The sequence below is a fragment of the Grampus griseus genome, assembly GCF_964374135.1.
Source record: "Grampus griseus genome assembly, chromosome: 10".
Lineage (NCBI taxonomy): Eukaryota > Metazoa > Chordata > Mammalia > Artiodactyla > Delphinidae > Grampus > Grampus griseus.
In genome coordinates this window covers 77,211,191-77,232,168 of record NC_139004.1, presented here as the reverse complement: position 1 = coordinate 77,232,168, position 20,978 = coordinate 77,211,191, and the positions used below count along the sequence as shown (strand labels likewise).

The following is a 20,978-nucleotide window of genomic DNA, read 5'->3' as shown; positions in this document are numbered from 1 at the left end:
TTCATTTGTTCATTCATTAGACAAGTGCTTAGTGGGAGACTACCATGTGCCAGGTACAGTGGTAAAAGCCAGGGACTATGTAAACAAGAGGAAACAGCTCTTACCCTTACGGAGCATATGTAAATAGGTGCATAAGTGTAAATTACAAAATTCAGTATGCAGCAACACCGATTGGTATAGAGTTGTATGTAAGAGGGCCTTGTCAGAAAACCATGGAAGTCTTCCCAAGAATGGCAAGCTTGGACTTCGTCTTGAAAGATGAAATAGAATCAGTGAAAAGGAGGTGGGATTGGAAAGTGGAGAGGCACCCTAGATAAAGAGAGTAATATGTGCAAATACATAAAACCATAGAGTTAATAAAAATAGCTAAAGCTTATTAATTGTGTATTACACGCCAGGTACAGCTCTCAGTACTTTATGTATATTCACTCATTTAATCCTCAAAACCCCTTCTGAGGTAGCTACTACTATTATTCCCATTTTAGAGATGAGCAAACTGAGATATGGAGAGGTTAAATAACACACTCCTAGAAGATTAAGTGAAGCTAGAGTCTTCTTAAGAGTAAGCAGGGCTGGGGTGCCCAGGCACGTGACGGCCTGAGCACATTATGTGGTCAGTGCCTAGGTCCTCAGGGGAAAAAAAAAGAACAAAAAGAAAAATAGTTGGGCAGGCCTTCAAGATGGTGGAGGAGTGAGACATGGAGATCACCTTCCTCCCCACAAATACATCAAAACTGCATCTACATGTGGAACAGCTCCTAAGGAACACCTACTGAACGCTGGCATAAGACCTCAGACTTCCCAAAAGATGCCCTCAGGCGACCTACACACAGAGGTGGGGCCAAATCCAAAGCTGACCCCCAGGAGCTGTGCAAACAAAGAAGAGAAAGGGAAATCTCTCCCATCAGCCTCAGGAGCAGCGGATTAAATCTCCACGGTCAACTTGCTGTACCCTGCGTCTGTGGAATACCTGAATAGACAACGAATCATCCCAAAATTGAGACGGTGGACTTTGGGAGCAACTGTAGCCTTGGGGTTTGCTTTCTGCATCTAATTTGTTTCTGGTTTTATGTTTATTTTAGTTTAGTATTTAGAGCTTATTATCATTGTTAGATTTGTTTATTGATTTGGTTGCTCTCTTTTTTTTTAAATATATATATTTTTTCCTTTTTCTCTTTTTGTGAGTGTGTATGTGTATGCTTTGTGTGACTTTGTCTGTATAGCTTTGCGTTTGCCATTTGTCCTGGGGTTCTGGCTGTACAGTTTTTTTGTTTGTTTGTTTTTTAGTATAGTTTTTAGCTCTGCTTATAATTGGTGGATGTGTCTTTTGGTTTGGTTGCTCTCTTCTTTCTTTCTCTCTCTTTTTTAAATTACTTTTTTATTTATTTTTAATAATTTTTTTCTCTTTTAATAATTTTATTATATTTATTTATTTTCTTTCTTTCTTTTTTTCCTCCCTTTTTCTCTGAGCCAAATGGCTGACAGGGTCTTGGTGCTCTGGCCGGTGTCAGATCTGAGCCTCTGAGGTGGGAGAGCAGAGTCCAGGACACTGGTCCACCAGAGACCTCCCGGCCCCACGTAATATCAAACGGCGAGACCTCTCCCAGAGATCTCCATCTCAATGCTAACACCAAGCTCCACTCAATGACCAGCAAGCTACAGTGCTGGACACACTATGCCAAACAACTAGCAAGACAGGAACATAACCCCACCCATTAGCAGAGAGGCTGCCTAAAATCATACTAAGGTCACAAACACCCCAAAACACAGCACCGGATGCAGTCCTGCCCACCACAAAGACACGATCCAGCCTCATCCACCAGAACACAGACACTAGTCCCCTCCACCAGGAAGCCTACATAACCCACTGAATCAACCTTACCCACTGGGAGCAGACACCAAAAACAATGACAACTACAAACCTGCAGCCTGTGAAAAGGAAACCCCAAACACAGTAAGTTAAGCAAAATGAGAAGACAGAGAAATACACAGCAGATGAAGGAACAAGGTAAAAACCCACCAGACCAAATAAATGAAGAGGAAATAGGCTGTCTACCTGAAAAAGAATTCAGAGTAATGATAGTAAAGGTGATCCAAAATCTTGGAAATAGAATGGAGAAAATACAAGAAACATTTAACAAGGACCTAGAAAAACCGAAGAGCAAACAAACAATGATGAACAACACAATAAATGAAATTAAAAATTCTCTAGAAGGAATCAACAGCAGAATAACTGAGGCAGAGGAATGGATAAGTGACCTGGAAGATAAAATAATGGAAATAACTACTGCAGAGCAGAATTTTTAAAAAGAATGAAAAGAATTGAGGACAGTCTCAGAGACCTCTGAGACAACATTAAATGCACCAACATTCAAATTATAGGGGTCCCAGAAGAAGAAGAGAAAAAGAAAGGGACTGAGAAAGTATTTGAAGAGATTATAGTTAAAAACTTCCTTAATATGGGAAAGGAAATAGTGAAACAAGTCCAGGAAGGGCAGAGAGTCCCATACAGGATAAATCCAAGGAGAAACATGCCAAGACACATATTAATCAAACTATCAAAAATTAACTACAATTAAATTGTAGCAAGGGAAAAGCAACAACTAACATACAAGGGAATCCCCATAAGGTTAACAGATGATCTTGCAGCAGAAACTCTGCACGCCAGAAGGGAATGGCAGGACATATTTAAAGTGATGAAAGGGAAAAACCTACAGCAAAGATTACTCTACCCAGCGAGGATCTCATTCAGATTCGATGGAGAAATTAAAACCTTTACAGGCAAGCAAAAGCTAAGAGAATTCAGCACCGCCAAACCAACTCTACAACAAATGCTAAAGGAACTTCTCTAGGCAGGAAACACAAGAGAAGGAAAAGACCTACAATAACAAACCCAAAACATTTAAGAAAATGGTAATAGGAACATACATATTGGTAACTACCTTAAATGTGAATGGATTAAATGCTCCCACCAAAAGACATAGATTGGCTGAATGGATAAAAAACAAGACCCGTATATATGCTGTCTACAGGAGACCCACTTCAGACCTAGGGACACGTATAGACTAAAAGTGAGGGGATGGAAAAAGATATTCCATGCAAATGGAAATCAAAAGAAAGCTGGAGTAGCAATTCTCATATCAGACAAAATAGACTTTAAAATAAAGACTATTACAAGAGACAAAGAAGGACAATACATGATGATCAAGGGATCAATCCAAGAAGAAGATATAACAATTAAAAACATTTATGCACCCAACACAGGAGCACCTCAATACATAAGGCAAATGTTAACAGCCATAAAAGGGGAAATCAACAGTAACACAATCATAGTAGGGGACTTTAGCACCCCACTTTCACCAATGGACAGATCATCCAAAATGAAAATAAATAAGGAAACACAAGCTTTCAATGATACATTAAACAAAATGGACCTAATTGATATTTATAGGACAGTCCATCCAAAAACAGCAGAATACACTTTCTTCTCAAGTGCTCATGGAACATTCTCCAGGATAGATCATATTTTGGGTCACAAATCAAGCCTCAGTAAATTTAAGAAAATTGAAATTGTATCAAGTATCTTTTCCAACCACAACGCTATGACACTAGATATCAATTACAGGAAAAAAATCTGTGAAAAATACAAACACATGGAGGCTAAACAATACACTCCTAAATAACCAAGAGATCACTGAAGAAATCAAAGAGGAAATCAAAAAATACCTAGAAACACATGAGAGTGAAAACATGACAACCCAAAACCTATGGCATGCAGCAAAAGCAGTTCTAAGAGGGAGGTTTATAGCAATACAGTCCTACGTCAGGAAACAAGAAACATCTCAAATAAACAAGCTAACATTACACGTAAAGCAATTAGAGAAAGAAGAACCAAAAAAAACCAAATTTAGCAGAAGGAAAGAAATCATAAAGATCAGATCAGAAATAAATGAATAAGAAATGAAGGAAACAATAGCAAAGATCAATAAAACTACATGCTGGTTCTTTGAGAAGATAAACAAAATTGATAAACCAGACTCATCAAGAAAAAAAGGGAGAAGACTCAAATCAATAGAAGTAGAAATGAAAAAGGAGAAGTAACAACTGACACTGCAGAAATACAAAGGATCACGAGAGATTACTACAAGCAACTCTATGCCAATAAAATGCCAATAAAAAGGACAACCTGGAAGAAATGGACAAATTCTTTGAAAAGCGCAACCTTACAAGACTGAACCAGGAAGAAATAGAAAATATAAACAGATCAATCACAAGCACTGAATAAAAATCTTCCACGGCTTCTCTGGTGGCGCAGTGATTGCGAATCCGCCTGCTGATGCAGGCGATACGGGTTCATGCCCCAATCCGGGAAGATCCCACATGCCGCGGAGCGGCTGGGCCCGTGAGCCATGGCCGCTGAACCTGCGCGTCCGGAGCTTGTGCTCCACAACGGGAGAGGCCACAACAGTGAGAGGCCCGCGTACCACAAAAAAAAAAAAAAAAAAAAAAAAACTCTTCCAACAAACAAAAGCCCAGGACCAGATGGCTTCACACGTGAATTCTATCAAACATTTGGAGAAGAGCTAACACCTATCTTTCTCAAATTCTTCCAAAATATAGCAGAGGGAGGAATACTCCCGAACTCATTCTATGAGGCCACCAGAACCCTGATACCAAAACCAGACAAAGGTGCCACAATAAAAGAAAACTACAGGCTAATATCACTGATGAACATAGATGCAAAAATCCTCAACAAAATACTAGCAAACAGAATCCAACAGCACATTAAAAGGATCATACCATGGTCAAGTGGGGTTTATCCCAGGAATGCAAGGATCCTTCAATATATGCAAATCAATCAATGTGATACACCGTATTAACAAATTGAAGGAGAAAAACCATATGATCATCTCAAGATGCAGAAAAAGCTTTCAACAAAATTCAATACTCATTTATGATAAAAACCCTCCAGAAAGTAGGCATAGAGGGAACTTTCCTCAACACAATAAAGGCCATATATGACAGACCCACAGCCAACATCGCTCTCAATGGTGAAAAGCTGAAACTATTTCCACGAAGATCAGGAAAAAGGCAAGGTTGCCCACTCTCATCACTATTATTCAACATAGTTTTGGAAGTTTTAGCCACAGCAATCAGAGAAGAAAAAGAAAGAAAAGGATTCCAAATCGGAAGAGGAGAAGTAAAGCTGTCACTGTTTGCAGATGACATGATACTATACATAGAGAATCCTAAAGATGCTACCAGAAAACTACTAGAGCTAATCAATGAATTTGGTAAAGTAGCAGGATACAAAATTAATGCACAGAAATCTCTGGCATTCCTATACACTAATGATGAAAAATCTGAAAGTGAAATCAAGAAAACACTCCCATTTACCATTGCAACAAAAAGAATAAAATATCTAGGAATAAACCTACCTAAGGAGCCAAAAGACCTGTATGCAGAAAACTATAAGACACTGATGAAAGAAATTAAAGATAATACAAACAGATAGAGAGATATGCCTTGTTCTTGGATTGGAAGAATCAACATTGTGAAAATGACTCTACTACCCAAAGAAATCTACAGATTCAATGCAATCCCTATCCAACTACCAATGACATTTTTACAGAAGTAGAACAAAAAATTTCACAGTTTGTGTGGAAACACAAAAGACCCCAAATAGCCAAAGCAAGCTTGAGAAAGAAAAATGGAGCTGGAGGAATCAGGCTCCTGGACTTCACACTATACTACAAAGCTACAGTAACCAAGACAGTATGGTACTGGCACAAAAACAGAAATATCGATCAATGGAACAGGACAAAAATCCCAGAGATAAATCCATGCACATATGGTCACCTTATTTTTGATAAAGGAGGCAAGAGTATACAGTGGAGAAAAGACAGCCTCTTCAATAAGTGGTGCTGGGAAAACTGGACAGCTACATGTAAAAGAATGAAATTATAACACTCTCTAACAACGTACACAAAAATAAACTCAAAATGGTTTAAATACCTAAATGTAAGGCCAGACGCTATCAAACTCTTAGAGGAAATCATAGGCAGAACACTCCATGACATAAATCACAGCAAAATCCTTTTTGACCCACCTGCTAGAGAAATGGAAATAAAAACAAAAATAAACAAATGGGACCTAATGAAACTTAAAAACTTTTGCACAGCAAAGGAAACCATAAACAAGACGAAAAGACAACCCTCAGAATGGGAGAAAATATTTGCAAACGAATCAACCAACAGAGGATTAATCTCCAAAATTTACAAGCAGCTCATGCAGCTCAATATCAAAAAAGAAACAACCGAATCCAAAAATAGGCAGAAGACCTAAAAAGACATTTCTCCAAAGAAGATATACAGATTGCCAACAAACACATGTAAGGATGCTCAACATCACTAATCATTAGAGAAATGCAAATCAAAACCACAATGAGGTATCACCTCATACTGGTCAGAATGGCCATCATCAAAAAATCTACAAACAGTAAATGCCGGAGAGGGTGTGGAGAAAAGGGAACCCTCTCTTGCACTGTTGGTGGGAATGTAAATTGGTACAGCCACTATGGAGAACAGTATGGAGGTTCCTTAAAAAACTAAAAATAGAACTACTATACCACCCAGCAATCCCACTACTGGGCATATACCCTGAGAAATCCATAATTCAAAAACAGTCATGTGCCACAATGTTCTTTGCAGCTCTGTTTACAATAGCTAGGAGATGGAAGCAACCTAAGTGTCCATCGGGAGATGAATGGATACAGAAGATGTGACACATATATACTATGGAATATTACTCAGCCATTAAAAGAAACGAAATTGAGTAATTTGTAGTGAGTTGGATGGACTTAGAGACTGTCATACAGAGTGAAGTAAGTCAGAAATAGAAAAACAAATACCGTATGCTAACACATATATATGGAATCTAAAAAAACAAAATAATGGTTCTGAAGAACATAGTGGCAGGACAGGAATAAAGACGCAGATGTAGAGAATGGACTTGAGGACACAGGGAGGGGGAAGGGTAAGCTGGGACAAAGTGAGATAGTAGCATTGACATATATGCACTACCAAATGCAAAATAGATAGCTAGTGGGAAGCAGCCGCATAGCACAGGGAGATCAGCTCCGTGCTCTGTGACCACCTAGAGGGGTGAGATAGGGAGGATGAGAGGGAGACGCAAGAGGGAGGAGATATGGGGATATATGTATATGTATAGCTGATTCACTTGCTTATACAGCAGAAACTAACACACCATTATAAAGCAATTATACTCCAATAAAAATGTTTAAAAAAAAAAGTCAGCAGAGGCAGCATCTGAGGCCAGTTAGAGGCCACACTCTGAACTACTCCATAATTCGATGTGGCTGCAAAGCAGGGTGAAATGATGGCAGGAGTGGGTGCTGAGGATGGCAACAGACGCAGGAGGCAAGATCTCCAAGACATTTACGTGCCATCATAATACAGAGTTCAGACTGTCTCCCATGGTCCAAAGGGTTTTCAGCTGGCTTTGTACCACCTTTTTTTTTTTTTTTTTTTTTTTGCGGTATGCGGGCCTCTCACTGTTGTGGCCTCTCCCGTTGCGGAGCACAGGCTCTGGACGCGCAGGCTCAGCGGCCATGGCTCACGGGCCCAGCCGCTCCGCGGCATGTGGGATCTTCCCGGACTGAGGCACGAACCCGTGTCCCCTGCATCAGCAGGTGGACTCTCAACCACTGTGCCACCAGGGAAGTCCTATACCAACTTTTGCATGTAGATTTTTCGCAAGAAAAATCCCACATGTCTCACTTCCAAAGGTGATATAGAGCCATTGAAAGCTCTTCAAGCACGGGGACGGCGGCTTGGTGTTTTGCACTCCAGAAAAATCATACTGGCTGGGATGGAGAGAAAGGATGCAGGAGGAGGAAGAGAGTAAAACTGGACCTAAAAGTTAAGGTCAAAGCAGAGTTGCGTTTGAAACTTGGTACATCTAAGGCCTCTTCTTGGCAAAGTAGATCTCAGTCATAATCGAAATCATAATCACTTCTTTCCCGATCTTTACATCTTTTTTCTTACCCTCCCCCTCCCTTTTCAATTTCCTTCGAGGGAAACAAAGCTTGAATCGCTGGATAGGTATGCAAAACTGAATGCGTGCAGGTGGCCCGGCACAGCTGGAGTTACATGTACAAATCGGGGTGAAATACAGACAGCTGCAGAGTCCTTCGGTCAGGCTGTGTTTTGCAAGGCTCCGGGACTCTGCAGATGGCATTTTGGTGGGCTTATGCTTTCTGTCTGGTAGCATTATTAGAAATTAAATGTTCAGTTTAATTACAGTATCTCAAGAAAAAATATATAAAAGGCTGTTACTCTACAAGAGAAAAGCTGTGACTCCTGTAATTGAATTCTATTATTTTAAATACATTTCCATTTAAACCATCACACATCGTGAACCCAGCAAGCTCTGAGAAAGTCTACACTACTATTGCTGTTTTGCCTCAGTTCTTGGCTAAATACTTGCATAATTTTATGAGCATCGGAACAGTTCTACTGGAACTTGAAATAAAACAATTTTTCCTTCAAATATGGCAAGGATTTGCAAAATTAGATAGATAGATAGACAGACAGACAGACAGTGTACCCATGGGCCCAAGCACTGTGCTAAGGACTTTACATGGTGATCTGCTTCATTCTTTACCTTAGTCCCATGGAGAGTGCTTCATTATTGCCCCTCTTACAGGTGAGGAAGCTGAGATTTGGAAAGGATAAATGACATTTTCCAGCAGGATTTGAACCCAGATCATTTAAATTCAAACACCATGCTTTTTTTTTGTTTCTTTCCACCATGCAGTCTTTCCAGCTAATGTGACGGGCAATTGGATAATACCCTTTCACTCAGTGGATACATTCAAAAGTATATAACTTTTAATTCAGGAAGACCAGCAAAAAACAGAGCAGTCCTTTCTGGGACCAGATAATTGCCAAAATCTTTCCTCTGCGAAGTCTTATGAGGACAGTTGAGATTCCCTGAGATTGCCAAGGAACTGAAGATTTTTCTTTTCTTCCCAAGTGACAGAAACCTTCTAGAGCAAGCCAAATCCATCCAAAGGACTTCCAAGCAGATTCTGTAGTGTTGAGTTTCTGTATTTTTTCCCATCTCCATCAAACTTCTTATAGGTTCAAGTCCAGTAGAAGGAGAAAAAGGGGACAAGCAAGATTGTGATACTCACCACACACAGTATGGGGTCACCCACCCAAGAAACCAGTGAGGGCAAATCTATCTCAGCAAGGTCCAGGCCATCCTAAAATCCTAAATTGAGGACCATCTCATGCTTCATATCTTATACACAGGGACTAAATGTTTTTCTTTTCATCCTTCTTGTTTTAGTGATACACAAATCAGGGTTTCCAAGCCAAAATTATTCTGTAGACTAGTATCTCATCTATACTTTATAAAAAATGAGGAGGGCAAGGAGAAACATGTTTCAAACACTCTCACCAAGGAAGATCTTGGAGGAAGAGAGGATGTGTTAAAAATATGCCACGAATCAATAAATATGAAACTAATGTCTCTTCCACCAGAAAAGAAAAAGACATGCTGCCGATCATAATCATGATAACAACTGTCATTTATTGAGAATTTAGTATGTGCCAAGTAGATACGTGCATATCTCATTTAATTTTCACAACAATTCTATGAGATAAGTATTTTGTTACCATATTTCATTGAATCTAAAAGCCATCAATTATAAGACACACCATTAATTTATGTACTCCTAAGAATAAAATAATGCTGCCAACTAAATTGTGACACACCATCAAATGTAAGATGCTTCCAATTTCAGAAATGTTAAAATGTGCTTCTTACACTCCATGAAATAAGAAATCACTCTGTTATCTGTGGAAATACAGAGAAATAGAAATAGATGTTAAGTAACTGGGTCCAAGGCCTCATAGCTGGTTAGTTGTAGAGACAGAATTTGAACACAAGCCTAATTCCAAAGCCCACACTTTCAACTTCTATACTATGAAACACCTGTGATTATTAATGATAAAATTATATCACCACAAAGGGGTTTTGCAATCCCTGAATCCCAAAGCTTCATTTGACAGGTGGGGAAACCAAGGCTTAGAGAAAAGAAGCCAGTTTCAAAATAAGATGGGCAGTGAGTGACTCTAGCCTGGGGTCCTGCACACTGTTTAGGGCCTTCACACATACCCACTCCCCTCCAGCCCCTGCCACCAGGCTGCCTTGTCTTTTAGCCAAGAGATACTGGCCCCACTCACAATTTAGTAACCGGCGTTGCTTCCAGTGTGACAGCTGAAGAAGCCAGGCATCCACACACTAGAATCCGAAACGTACAGCTCCAAGAAGACAGTACCCCAGGACCAGCCTGAGCACTCAGGATCTGTTATACCGAAAATTTAAATCACAGTCTTGGCTCCAATGAGTTTAAGTCTCCCTTTTGTCTTCTGTCAAAGAGGTTAATAATGGTTCCTCCTCCCAAAGGGTTGTTGCAAAGATTAAAACACATATTCCAAGCAAAGCTCTTAACACAGTGCCTGGCATATGGCAAGCACCCATTACTATCTATCTATCTGTCTATCTATAGAGGTATAATTTTATATATGTTATTATTATAAACATAAAATTATATGTTATTATTTATGGATTGTTATTTAAAAGGAAACCTCCAAATCCAGATGTGCCATATAGACATATTATTTGATTTCAGAAATGGAATATAAAACAACATTTCTCAAAATTTGATGCTTATACAAATCTCTGGGGATCTTGTTAAGACGTAGCTTCTGATTTGGCAGATCTGGTGTGGAGCCTGGAAATCTGACAAACTCTCAGGTGATGCTGAAGCCGCTGAGGCAGGGGTTGCAGTTTGGGTGTCAGCAGAATAGAAGAGGCAGCTGATTTATCTCTTTATCATGAATTTCAAAATAAAACATTGCACTATAGTTCCACATATATTTGTTAGACACCCACTAAGTTCCAGGACCTGTGCCGGGCACCAGGGGAGGGAGCAATGAGGAAAAGCACCCGAGGTCCCTACCCTTGGGGAGCTCCAAATAAACTGGAGAACACAGACATAAAACAAGTAATTTCATCTGGTGACTGTTGTGTAGAGGGAGATGCAAGATGCTGCAGGAATGCAACACATGGGGAGTTCACCTAGGCCAGGGTCTTTGATGCATGGCAGGGAGGAGGATGTCATGGAGGTAAAGGACTGGTTCCTCAAGAAGAACTGTCTGGGATGTCCCTGGGCCTTGTTGAAGTGTTTGCCTCTGCTCATCACCCTTCCAGATGGCCCAAGATTCTGTCCCAGAGAGCTTGTGGCCATATATGTGAAAGTTTATTTGGGGGCTGGGTGAATATTTAATAGTACTATTAAATCAGTATTCTCGCTAGAGCAAGTGCTCAGAAACAACAACAGCAACAGCAACCTTAAATAGCTTAAGCAAGGAAAGGTCATCTTTGGCCTAGGTAGCTAGGAAATGCATGGAGGGTTTGGGCTCAGAAATAAAGACTTTTAGTTTGTTTTGATCTCTCCAACTGTTGACAGCCTTCTTTAATGTGACGGAGGGTCATTGTAGGAGAGGTTGGGAGCAACATAGCCACAGATAGCACCAGCTTTTTATCCTAGCCAATGACTCTGGAGGAAAAAGAACTTTCCTCCCTATGAAACTATATACAATTCCAGAGAACCGTCTCATTGGCCCAGCTAGGGTCACATGTTAATCCCTGAGCCAATCACAATACCCATGGTGGTGCTGGGATGCTGTGGTTGGCCTGGCTTGGCTCACATGACTGTCCCTGTAGGATTTATTGCTTGCATTCCCACTAGACCCACATGGAGTGGAGGAGAGGCATTTCTGAGCAAGGCGACTGCACATACAAGAATAAGAGATGTCCACTACTGTGTCTATCCAGAATTAACTTTACTTTTATTGGGTGCAGCATCTCAGTCTCAGGGACAAAGCCTGACTTGGGATACAAAGATACGAAATTGGAGAAAGAAAATATTATAATAGCATTATTTCTTTCTTGTGGATATAATTTATTTTAATTTAAATACAAATAATTTTATTTATCTTAAATCATTTTTTCATCACATTAAGACACCTGAAGTTGTTCTCTGGTTTGGAGGTTTGAGTTATAATGTTTACTATTCAGCAATTCAGCTTAATGCATTTGTTAAGTAACCAGGGGCTTTGGGTAAGAGATAAAAGTTGCTGTATAGTTTTTATGCACATGGCAACCACAGAGTATTTGGTTTTCCATGAAAGCACACCATTGGGCAGGATCCACTGAGGATTTTCTTCCACCAATATTTGAGGACATGCCCTGGGCCAGGTACTGTTCTAGCCCCTAGAAATAAAGAATTCTTTGGGCTTAGGGGAAGACAAACATACCTATAATTGGCCATTATTAAGGGGCCATAAGTGTTCAAGTAGAGGTATCAACAGAGGAGTTGAGCCTGTGTTATGAAGGCATAACTCTTTTTGGTGAGGAGAGGAGGGAAGGCTCTTAAAGCCCTTTGAGCAGGAGTATGATGGGTTCAGATGTGTGCTTTATGGAGATCAGCATGGACCCCGCGTGATCAATGAACTACAGGGGACGGAAGGAACTAAATGCTGGCTTGGAGTCTTTAGCAACAGTTGAGGTGGAGGTGATGAGACTTGGGTTGCATATCTACCCCCCCACAGCAAGAGTGTGGGCACACGATCTCGTACAGTGGGAGATAAGATCAGGAGACATGTTAGAGATAGAATGTACAGGCCATGCCGCCCATGTCCTTATGGGGAAGAGACAAAGATGGTTGCAATGAAAAGAGTAGCGAAAACGATCCATGATTCATCTGCTGGTCTTTATTACCATACAGTTTATACTGTCCTAAAGATGGAATCTTCTGAAAGAGCGTGATGAAGATACAGGGAATCAAGTGTATATGATGGCATGCCCCACTAAAGAAATTATGTTGAATTATAGCCCTGCGCTAAATGTATGGTCCGCGGAGCCATCATTTGAGGGAGGCAGAGTGCTCTGGAGAGCGTGTTGTGGCTATCTGCTTAGCATTCTCTTCCTACTCTAGCTTTCATCCACCCCTACCCCCAAATCCTAGTGAATTGCTCCAGGCTAGTTATTTTTAGTAATAGTGTAATACAAACACTGGCATCTTCAGCAACACATAAATAGGTTGGAACTTGGTTGTAAGTGGGCTTTCCATCAACCATATCCATCTTTCCTATGATATTTCAGGGACTGGCAATCCACTTGCTGGAACAGAGACGGTCAGGTTATTTAAGGGCTAATTGGAGAGCCTCTCACTCCTGGATGCCTCTCTTCCTTGGCTTAGCTGAGGCTGCAGAGGAATTCTCTTTTTATTTTTCTGCAGTCGCATTTAACTCCCTCTCTGGAAGCCAAGCAGATTTAATTGTGTAAACATGAGCAATGGTAATTGGGTAAATGAAGTTGGAAACCAAGGTATGATGTTTTTGTTTTGCTCTGTGAGGGGAAAAAAATAGGGAGCTTGTTTTTCTATGGTGGCAAACCTCACTGTCAGAATTCTGGACAGACAGTTGGCAGGAGGGAATCCCTTTACGAATTTTCATCAAGACCCATTGAGCTGAAATATGTGTCTGCTGCCTCGCCGGTTATGGTTCAGCCTGGGGACATGTCATTGTTTTCTAAAGCACCATATCAAGTGGTTTACACAGGTTCTGTTATCTGGGAAGAATAAATGAGGAGTTTCCCTAAGAATTGCACACTCAAGTAATACGCATTCAGAGAGCCAGAAGAAGGTGTTACCAGAGATGCACCCAACTTTCCGCCCAGCTGTAGGTGGGGACCAGATTTTAACAAAACGTAAAATGTGGAGTACCTTTTTATAAAGAAGAGATTAGTAGTTGCCTTCCTTTATATAGCTGTCAGTTAAAACTGATTTTTTAAAAATTCTATTTACACGCAGTCATTCCCAAACAAAAGATTTAAGTAAGAGGAGAATAGTGAATAGATTTTTCTTTTTTTTTTTTGGTCTTTCGTTTCAAACATTGAGGTGATCCCACAAGAAAAGAATGACATGAACTTTTGCTTTTAAGAGATGGTTTTTCCAGAATATTATATTTATCCTTATTTCTTATATTTTTTAAAAAATTAATGGTGCTAGAATTGCATTTCCTGTAAGCCTGCAGTAAAATGCATTCTCCCAGTTGAAAAATTCAAGCAAACCAAGAAGCAAACTTGGCAATCACCATACAGATTGCTCTATAAACGAGAACCATTAGAAAGGACCAGGTCTGAGGTTAATGAGACACTCATTAAAGAGAATTGCAGAAGCTGATAGTGTCAGTGCCTGTGTTGAAGGAGAGGCTATTGTTACAGGATGTTTGCTCTGCTGATATTGTAAACCACATGACAGATGGGTCAAGTGCTGATTACCGTATTCTAACATTTGGAATAGCAAGTAACATATTTGATAAGCTGGCAAGTTTTTATATATGATTCAACCCACAATATAAAAGCCATGAGAATTCCAAGTTGAAAATAATTAAATGAGCTGGAAACAATCAGATACCACACATTTTTTCCCCCCAAATGACAGATTTTGACACGTTGAAATTCCACAAAGGGAGCAAGAATATTCCCGAGCTCACTTGAACTAATAACGGCTCTTCATCTGCTTTTGCAAAGCAATTAATTCCTGCCTTCTCACCATGTAGGAGATAACAGTGAACATTTGTAGGCACCTGAAGCTTTCCAGAGATCCATCCCATGCACTGTTTTGTTTGTTCTTATCCACAACCCTGCAAGGTACACAAAAAAGATGTTAATAGTCTCAATTTGTAGAGGAGGAAGCTGACGCACAGAGAGGCTTAAGTAGAAGGTACAAGGTTCCGTAGGAAGTTAAGTCACATCCTGGGGATAAGAAGCCAGATCCTCCAATTATGTCAACATCGAGGGCTGTTTCTGGTCACCTGGAAGGAGGAAGCAGCTCTTAACATATAGGTGTTCTTTATTGTACAAAACGTCTATCTTCTTTCGGTCAATGATGCCGCCACCATCATTCATGCGTATCCATCTGGATGAAGGCATCCAGGATTTGCATTCCGCTTCTGAGTGTCTCAGTACGGTGGTGCTGAGGGTGCTGGTAAGAGTCCCGTCCCTCGTCCAACAGCGTCACACTTCTGTAACGTTGCAAGGAAGCAGCAGCTCTCCATTCGTGTTTGATCGTTTTTGCCTGTTTGTTTGTTCTTCTCGGAGTTTGTCATCTTAATTGTCATCCTTCGTGACAGTCACTTTGTCTCTTTACTTTTTTACCACCTCTCTTCACCTACCCGAGCAGCTCCCCCTCCTCCTGGGCCTTCTCCACCCACCCACATGCAGACCAGCATGTTATATCAGAGGCTCAAAGGCATGCCTAGGCCCAAATCAAGTACTGTAAACTTCTACCTTTCCTTTATTCGACAGCTTTCTGGTTTAGTTTGCTTTTTTCGTTCATTCCTCTGGAAATTTTGTTTAGCATACTAACCTGAAGCTCAGACTCTGGAGTTTGACACTGTAGGTTTTGAGAGACTCGAAAAGAGAGCATTTATTTCCCAGTGTCCACATTTTTTTTTTTTTTTTTTTTTTTGTCTAGCTCTGTCTGACATATGCAACATTTTCAAACCTCAATGTCAGCACAAAATAACATTGTTGCATAACATTTTGCATGACGATTTTTTTTCTATGTTATGAGCTTCAATTCTGTTGTATGAAATGTTTACCAAGTATATTGTATTTTTAGTTCCCCGTCGTCAGTGCTCCAGCTAGTACAAGATTGGGTGATAGGAGTATTGCAGTACATTTCCAGATATTGCAGACAGCAGATGTGACCCAAAAAAATCGTTTCTAAGCACAAATTTCTCCTTGACCTCTGTTGGGGGGGGGAGGGAGGAGGGACTAGAGGATTTTGCACAATATTTTCTTTAAAGACAACATCTTAAAGAAGTGGCTTTTTGTACCATTTTTACTAGCTAGTGAGTTAGCAGTGCAGGTGAAGAGGAAATTACAGTTGTGTCACAATAAAGTAGCTTGATCTGCAGATAATGGAATTGCAGCCAATTAATAATAAATGAAAGTCTGGCTACATGGGTTCATTGGAAGATCAAACGTTCTAGGTTCAAGGATACTTAACCTGCTGACTTTAAATGGTTGCATGTTAAAGCAAAATGGCAGAAGGTTTTATTAAACATACTGTCTGTATATATACATCAGGCATACACATATCTGCGTGCATGTGTACACACTCACAGAAAGACTGCGTGCGCATGTGCACTTTATGTGTATCTATTGATATATATGGTAGTCAATCTAAGAGCACTGCATATTAAAACAAATCTTCAGGTGATCCTAGCTTACGCATCTTGGATTTCTCCAAAGACAAAAATCATTCACAGCTTCTAAATAAGAGTACGTAAAAATACTGATGTGATTTCCATTTCTACACCATATGTCATGGACAGATAGAATTCCCCTAGATTTGGTGAGTGTTCCACCTGAAAGGACAACGTTCTCTATTTTGAAAGTAAGAGATTTCAAAGATGTGCCCCAAGTGGGATTTTCTGCAGATTTGTATTAACGTGCAGGCTTGTCTGCTTCCTAGAAGACGTATGTAAGTGTGTGATGTGTGTATGTGGGTGTATGTGTCACATGGGTAATAAGCATAGGATGAGGAATTTGCAAATTGATGTGTAAATGTGAATATCAACTAACAAAAGGAATAGTAGCCTATGCATATTTACTGTCAAAATGCAAATACCTCACTCTACACATATTACCCCAACATATATACACAGTATGTTTGTAGAAATGCCTGAAAGTGTACTAACAGAATTATGATAGTCCACTTATGAAATTATAAACAGACCAGGTGCCCCCAAAGCACAGAAATCAATCTTGTCACTCATTCTTTCTCCAAATATTTATTGCTCCAGACCAGGCAGTGAGCTGTCAGTCCCTAAACACTGCACATTTCCTTACTCTGAGTGTTGGAGGTTCTCTGCCTAATCTGCATATTTATTTCCCCACAGCTCCCACCTTCATGTCCTAACCTTTTATGCAGCCACATTTCCAGCTGAGGCTGGCAGAGACAATGGAACATTCCATTGGCCTGAGTCCACAAAGCCCAGTGTCACACCAGTCATCAGGCTCTGTTGGAGAGAAACTTTCAACACCTCGATAACCTTACTCTTAGGTCCATCACGCTTAGGTCCCATTGACTGGACCACTCCATTTGCACAGTGTTTCACAGAATTTTTCTTTTTCGTTGCTAAATCGTAGATTACTAATCATCTGACGTGTTCATCGCCTGTTTAACAAATGCACAAGGAAAAAATTATGAGGAGCTGCTTGTTTGTTTGTTTTTTTAATTCACAATCTCTACGATTTTGTTTCCCACTCCACACCACGCAAAACCAAACCAGCAACAACAAACCGACCCTTCCTGTGAAGTACTGAGTAATCTTTAGCCAGAAAAATCCTAAAGCCAAAACACACCTGCTTCAGATGAAGAGATTAAAATAAGTTTCAGCAGTCCTTTTGTGCATATATATATCCCCCTTGTGGAATCGTGCTCAAGGATCTGTATTGCCGTTACACCCATGGGCTCTAAATGACTCAGGTATCAGGGTTTGAAGGGGTCTGAGCATGAGCTACAAGCTCCCCTGTGAGTTTAGACTGGTTGAATTCAGGCCATTTCATTGGCTAAGAAAACCTTTATGTTTCAAATATTACTCTTTTCCCCCACAGGAAAAAAAAATGTAATTTTTGGTAACATAATAACACTGGCAAACATTCATGAATTTAGCTCTATAAAGGATACAACAGAAATCAGGGTTCAGTTTGTTCTTGAGTGTGATCAAAGCCCTTTCAACACAGTAGAAACTAAAAGAAAAAAATAGAGTACATTGTTGCCACCTAACTGACAACATTTCAGCTGTACCAACCAGTGGTTCAAACCACTTCATCCAATAATCTACACCCAACACTCTTTTAAAAATTCTATCCTGCCTTCTACCTAATGGCCCAAGAATGTCCGTTAATTCTCAGTCTCCTCCCTGGGCAATTTAAAACAGCTAGACCATTGAATCTGCTTTTTTCCAATACCTGTTAAACGTGCAGAACTAGAACGAAAAACAATGCTGTAGTATCAACTGTGAAGGGACAAACGTGGCAGCAGTCAAGACTAAGCTTCTGTTACACCTTCTCACCTCAGAAAGCGCGAGCACTGTCTAGAGAGGGATATAAGATACTCCATTTATGCTGTCTTTAAAGAACATGTGTACAAAATGTTGCCAAATTTGAAATGGGCTGTCATAGTCTTAATATAGCTTAATAAGCAAATTGGAAGCTGGAGCACTGCTTTTTCTTAATATGTATTATAATAATGACGGTGATAATGATAATAAAATGGCGTTATGGTTTGCTCACTACTAATTATGTGGCACTTAACATTTGCATGAAACTTTCAGAAAACTGGGTAACTCTTTGAAATTTCTTATCCACTAGCTCTAATGGCCACAAAACTAGCCTGCCGCTTTCGCTGAATTTTAACACAAATTCTTGTACTACAGAAAATGTAGGCCGGTTAATCACTCCTGCCAAAAAGCTGGAAGACACAATACGTCTTGCTGAACTAGTCATTGAAGTTCTTCAGCAGAATGAGGAACACCATGCAGAGGTAAGTGGGCATCATGGGCAAAAGCCTCTTGTTCCTTAGATGATGTTGCAGAACTGATTCTACCAGCAACTTTGTGAATAAGATGCCTTAACACCCATTTCTTTTAACTGGCCTTGTAAAGAGAATGAAAGTGACAGTTTTGCAGGAGGAGTCTTTGGAGGTTGTTTAAAGCAACTGAAAAGTGGTTGCGTGATACACGTTTCATCTTGAGTTTTCAGATGTTTCTAGCAACAAGCCAAAGAGGTGAGTATATCTTCAAGATAATTATCAAGCAGCGTATGGTTATTGTCAGGAACACATGAAATACTTTTTGGTCTTTTGTGGTTGTTTCTGTTGCTCCCACTGTTGTTTCGATTTATTTTATTTGGTGTGTGGATCGAGAACCGTCTTTTTGAATTTATCTCTGTAACTTAGCCCACTCACCCTAGAGTCTTCATTTATTAATCTCAGATGACCTGGGTTGCTAAACGCAGTGACAGAAACAGGTTATTCTGTGTTGTTCAACTTGTCGATTCTCCAACATACATCTAAATAAATTCAGCTTACTTTTTTTTTTTTTTTTTACAAACCACTATCAAAATGATTATTTTGATAATAATTATAAACTGAGGGATTTCAAGGCTAACTAAATCCCAAACCTGTAAGGACTTAAACAACCCAACCCTTCCAAGAAAAGATTCCAAGATTTCATTATGATCAAACTGTTATATCACTGCTTGTTTCAAAACTGCGATTTAAAATCATCTCTCTTAAAATAGCCTTTTTGAAAACTGTACTCATGCTCACTCTTCCCCTCCAAGCAAATCTACAGCAAAGGGGGGAAAAAAGGGGGCATCGATAAAAGTAATGTCAGAAGCACCTAAAATGATCATTCCCGTGACTAGATGAAAATCGACAGCATAGTTAAATAATATATAATACACCATAAAGCCAGTCATCCCAACTAATGCCTGATTTGCATATTTAAATTTCCTCCCTGTTTTTCCGTTCAATCTTGGCTGATCGTGGCAGGGGAAAGAGGTATGTGACCAAAACGAATGAGTCAGCCACCTGCTGTCATAGTCTGTGCATGCCCTTCCAGTACCATGTCTTCTAATGGGACTTCTCCCAGTGCCCCTGCTTCCTAACACCGACCCAAGGAATGTCATGGCAGTTGCCAGTGGACTGCTTGTGCAATGGGTGACCCTCCACGGCAGGGTAAATGTGGGAGATTACCTTGTGCGTGCATGAAGCAATTGATACACTTAAAAACCACTGCAGTTCCATCTCCACACACACCTCCTACCTGCCTTGATCCTGTCCCCTTAGCCTGTCGTAGTACCTGTGTCCGTCTGTACTTACCTTTACTTCAGCAGATGAGTACCGAACGTAGTCACCAGTAGCAGCTAGCCAGAGTGATACTAATCTTCCTCTACAGCTGTCTGTATGTGAACCATATATACAGTATTTATATATAGAGAGAGTGCCAGAGAATCGTGATTTCCCCCAAAACCCGCTCTGGAATGGGGTGAAGACCCCTTGAGGCAGGTACAACTAACTCCTTCAGCACCCAGCAGATGCACAGCCGGGAGTGAGAAGAGGGGCTAAATCAACACACTCTAAACGTAAAAACTTAGGACTCACCTTCAGACATAAAATTAAGCTGGGCTAGAATTTTTTTCTGCTCTGTCCTGTGCGACGTGCTTTTCAGATTGGGGGCATCTGGGGTTCAAGTGATGGTAAGTATGTTCTTTCCGGGTGTCCACAAAATCATCTCCAGACCATTCCTCCCCTGCTGTGGGTAGTGAGGCTTTTCCCAAGATGTCAGACCAAATTTGCGAAGACATGGATTCAAAGAAGATGGTTTTCCTCACTTACAGTTGTTCTTTAAGTGAATGATAGAAGAACACGGACATGTATGTTTGATTCAATCAAGTTATTTTCTGAGGCTGCTGCAGTCTGAGAAAGGAGGATATTTTCCCAAATTACTCACAAGGGGTAGCAAAGAAAAGTTGATAATCCAAAGAAGACATTTTGTTTTTCACTTTTCCAGAAAGCCCTTTTTCACTATGTGCTAATCACCATCTTAAACTGCCCTCATAACCATCATCACAAAAATATTTTAATCTTACCTATTCAAAAGCCATTCATAAATAGGGTAGAAATCAATTCGATTCTTGTTTATTAACTTTAGAAGTTAGGAATGTCCCATATGGGAAAAGAATCTGAAAAAGAATAGAAATATGTATATGTATAACTGAAAAAGAAGAAGTTAGGAATG

At 40.1% G+C, this 20,978-nt stretch overlaps 1 protein-coding gene across 17 annotated transcripts in view; it reads left to right on the top strand.

Annotated features, from left to right (window-relative positions):
• Window positions 1-20,978, top strand: part of CADPS (calcium dependent secretion activator) — a gene marked incomplete at its 5' end in the record, with an annotated part of 486,465 nt that overhangs the window by 366,254 nt on the left and 99,233 nt on the right. For 13 of the 17 annotated variants that reach the window (XM_082664108.1, XM_082664107.1, XM_082664102.1 and 10 more), the window contains one exon: window positions 18,612-18,718. In XM_082664108.1, coding sequence (XP_082520234.1) covers window positions 18,612-18,718 — 107 coding nt within the window. Of the gene's footprint in view, window positions 1-15,340; window positions 15,434-18,611; window positions 18,719-19,729; window positions 19,739-20,978 lie in introns of all 17 variants that reach the window. The other 4 variants (XM_082664111.1, XM_082664104.1, XM_082664109.1 and 1 more) reach the window with 3 other exon arrangements.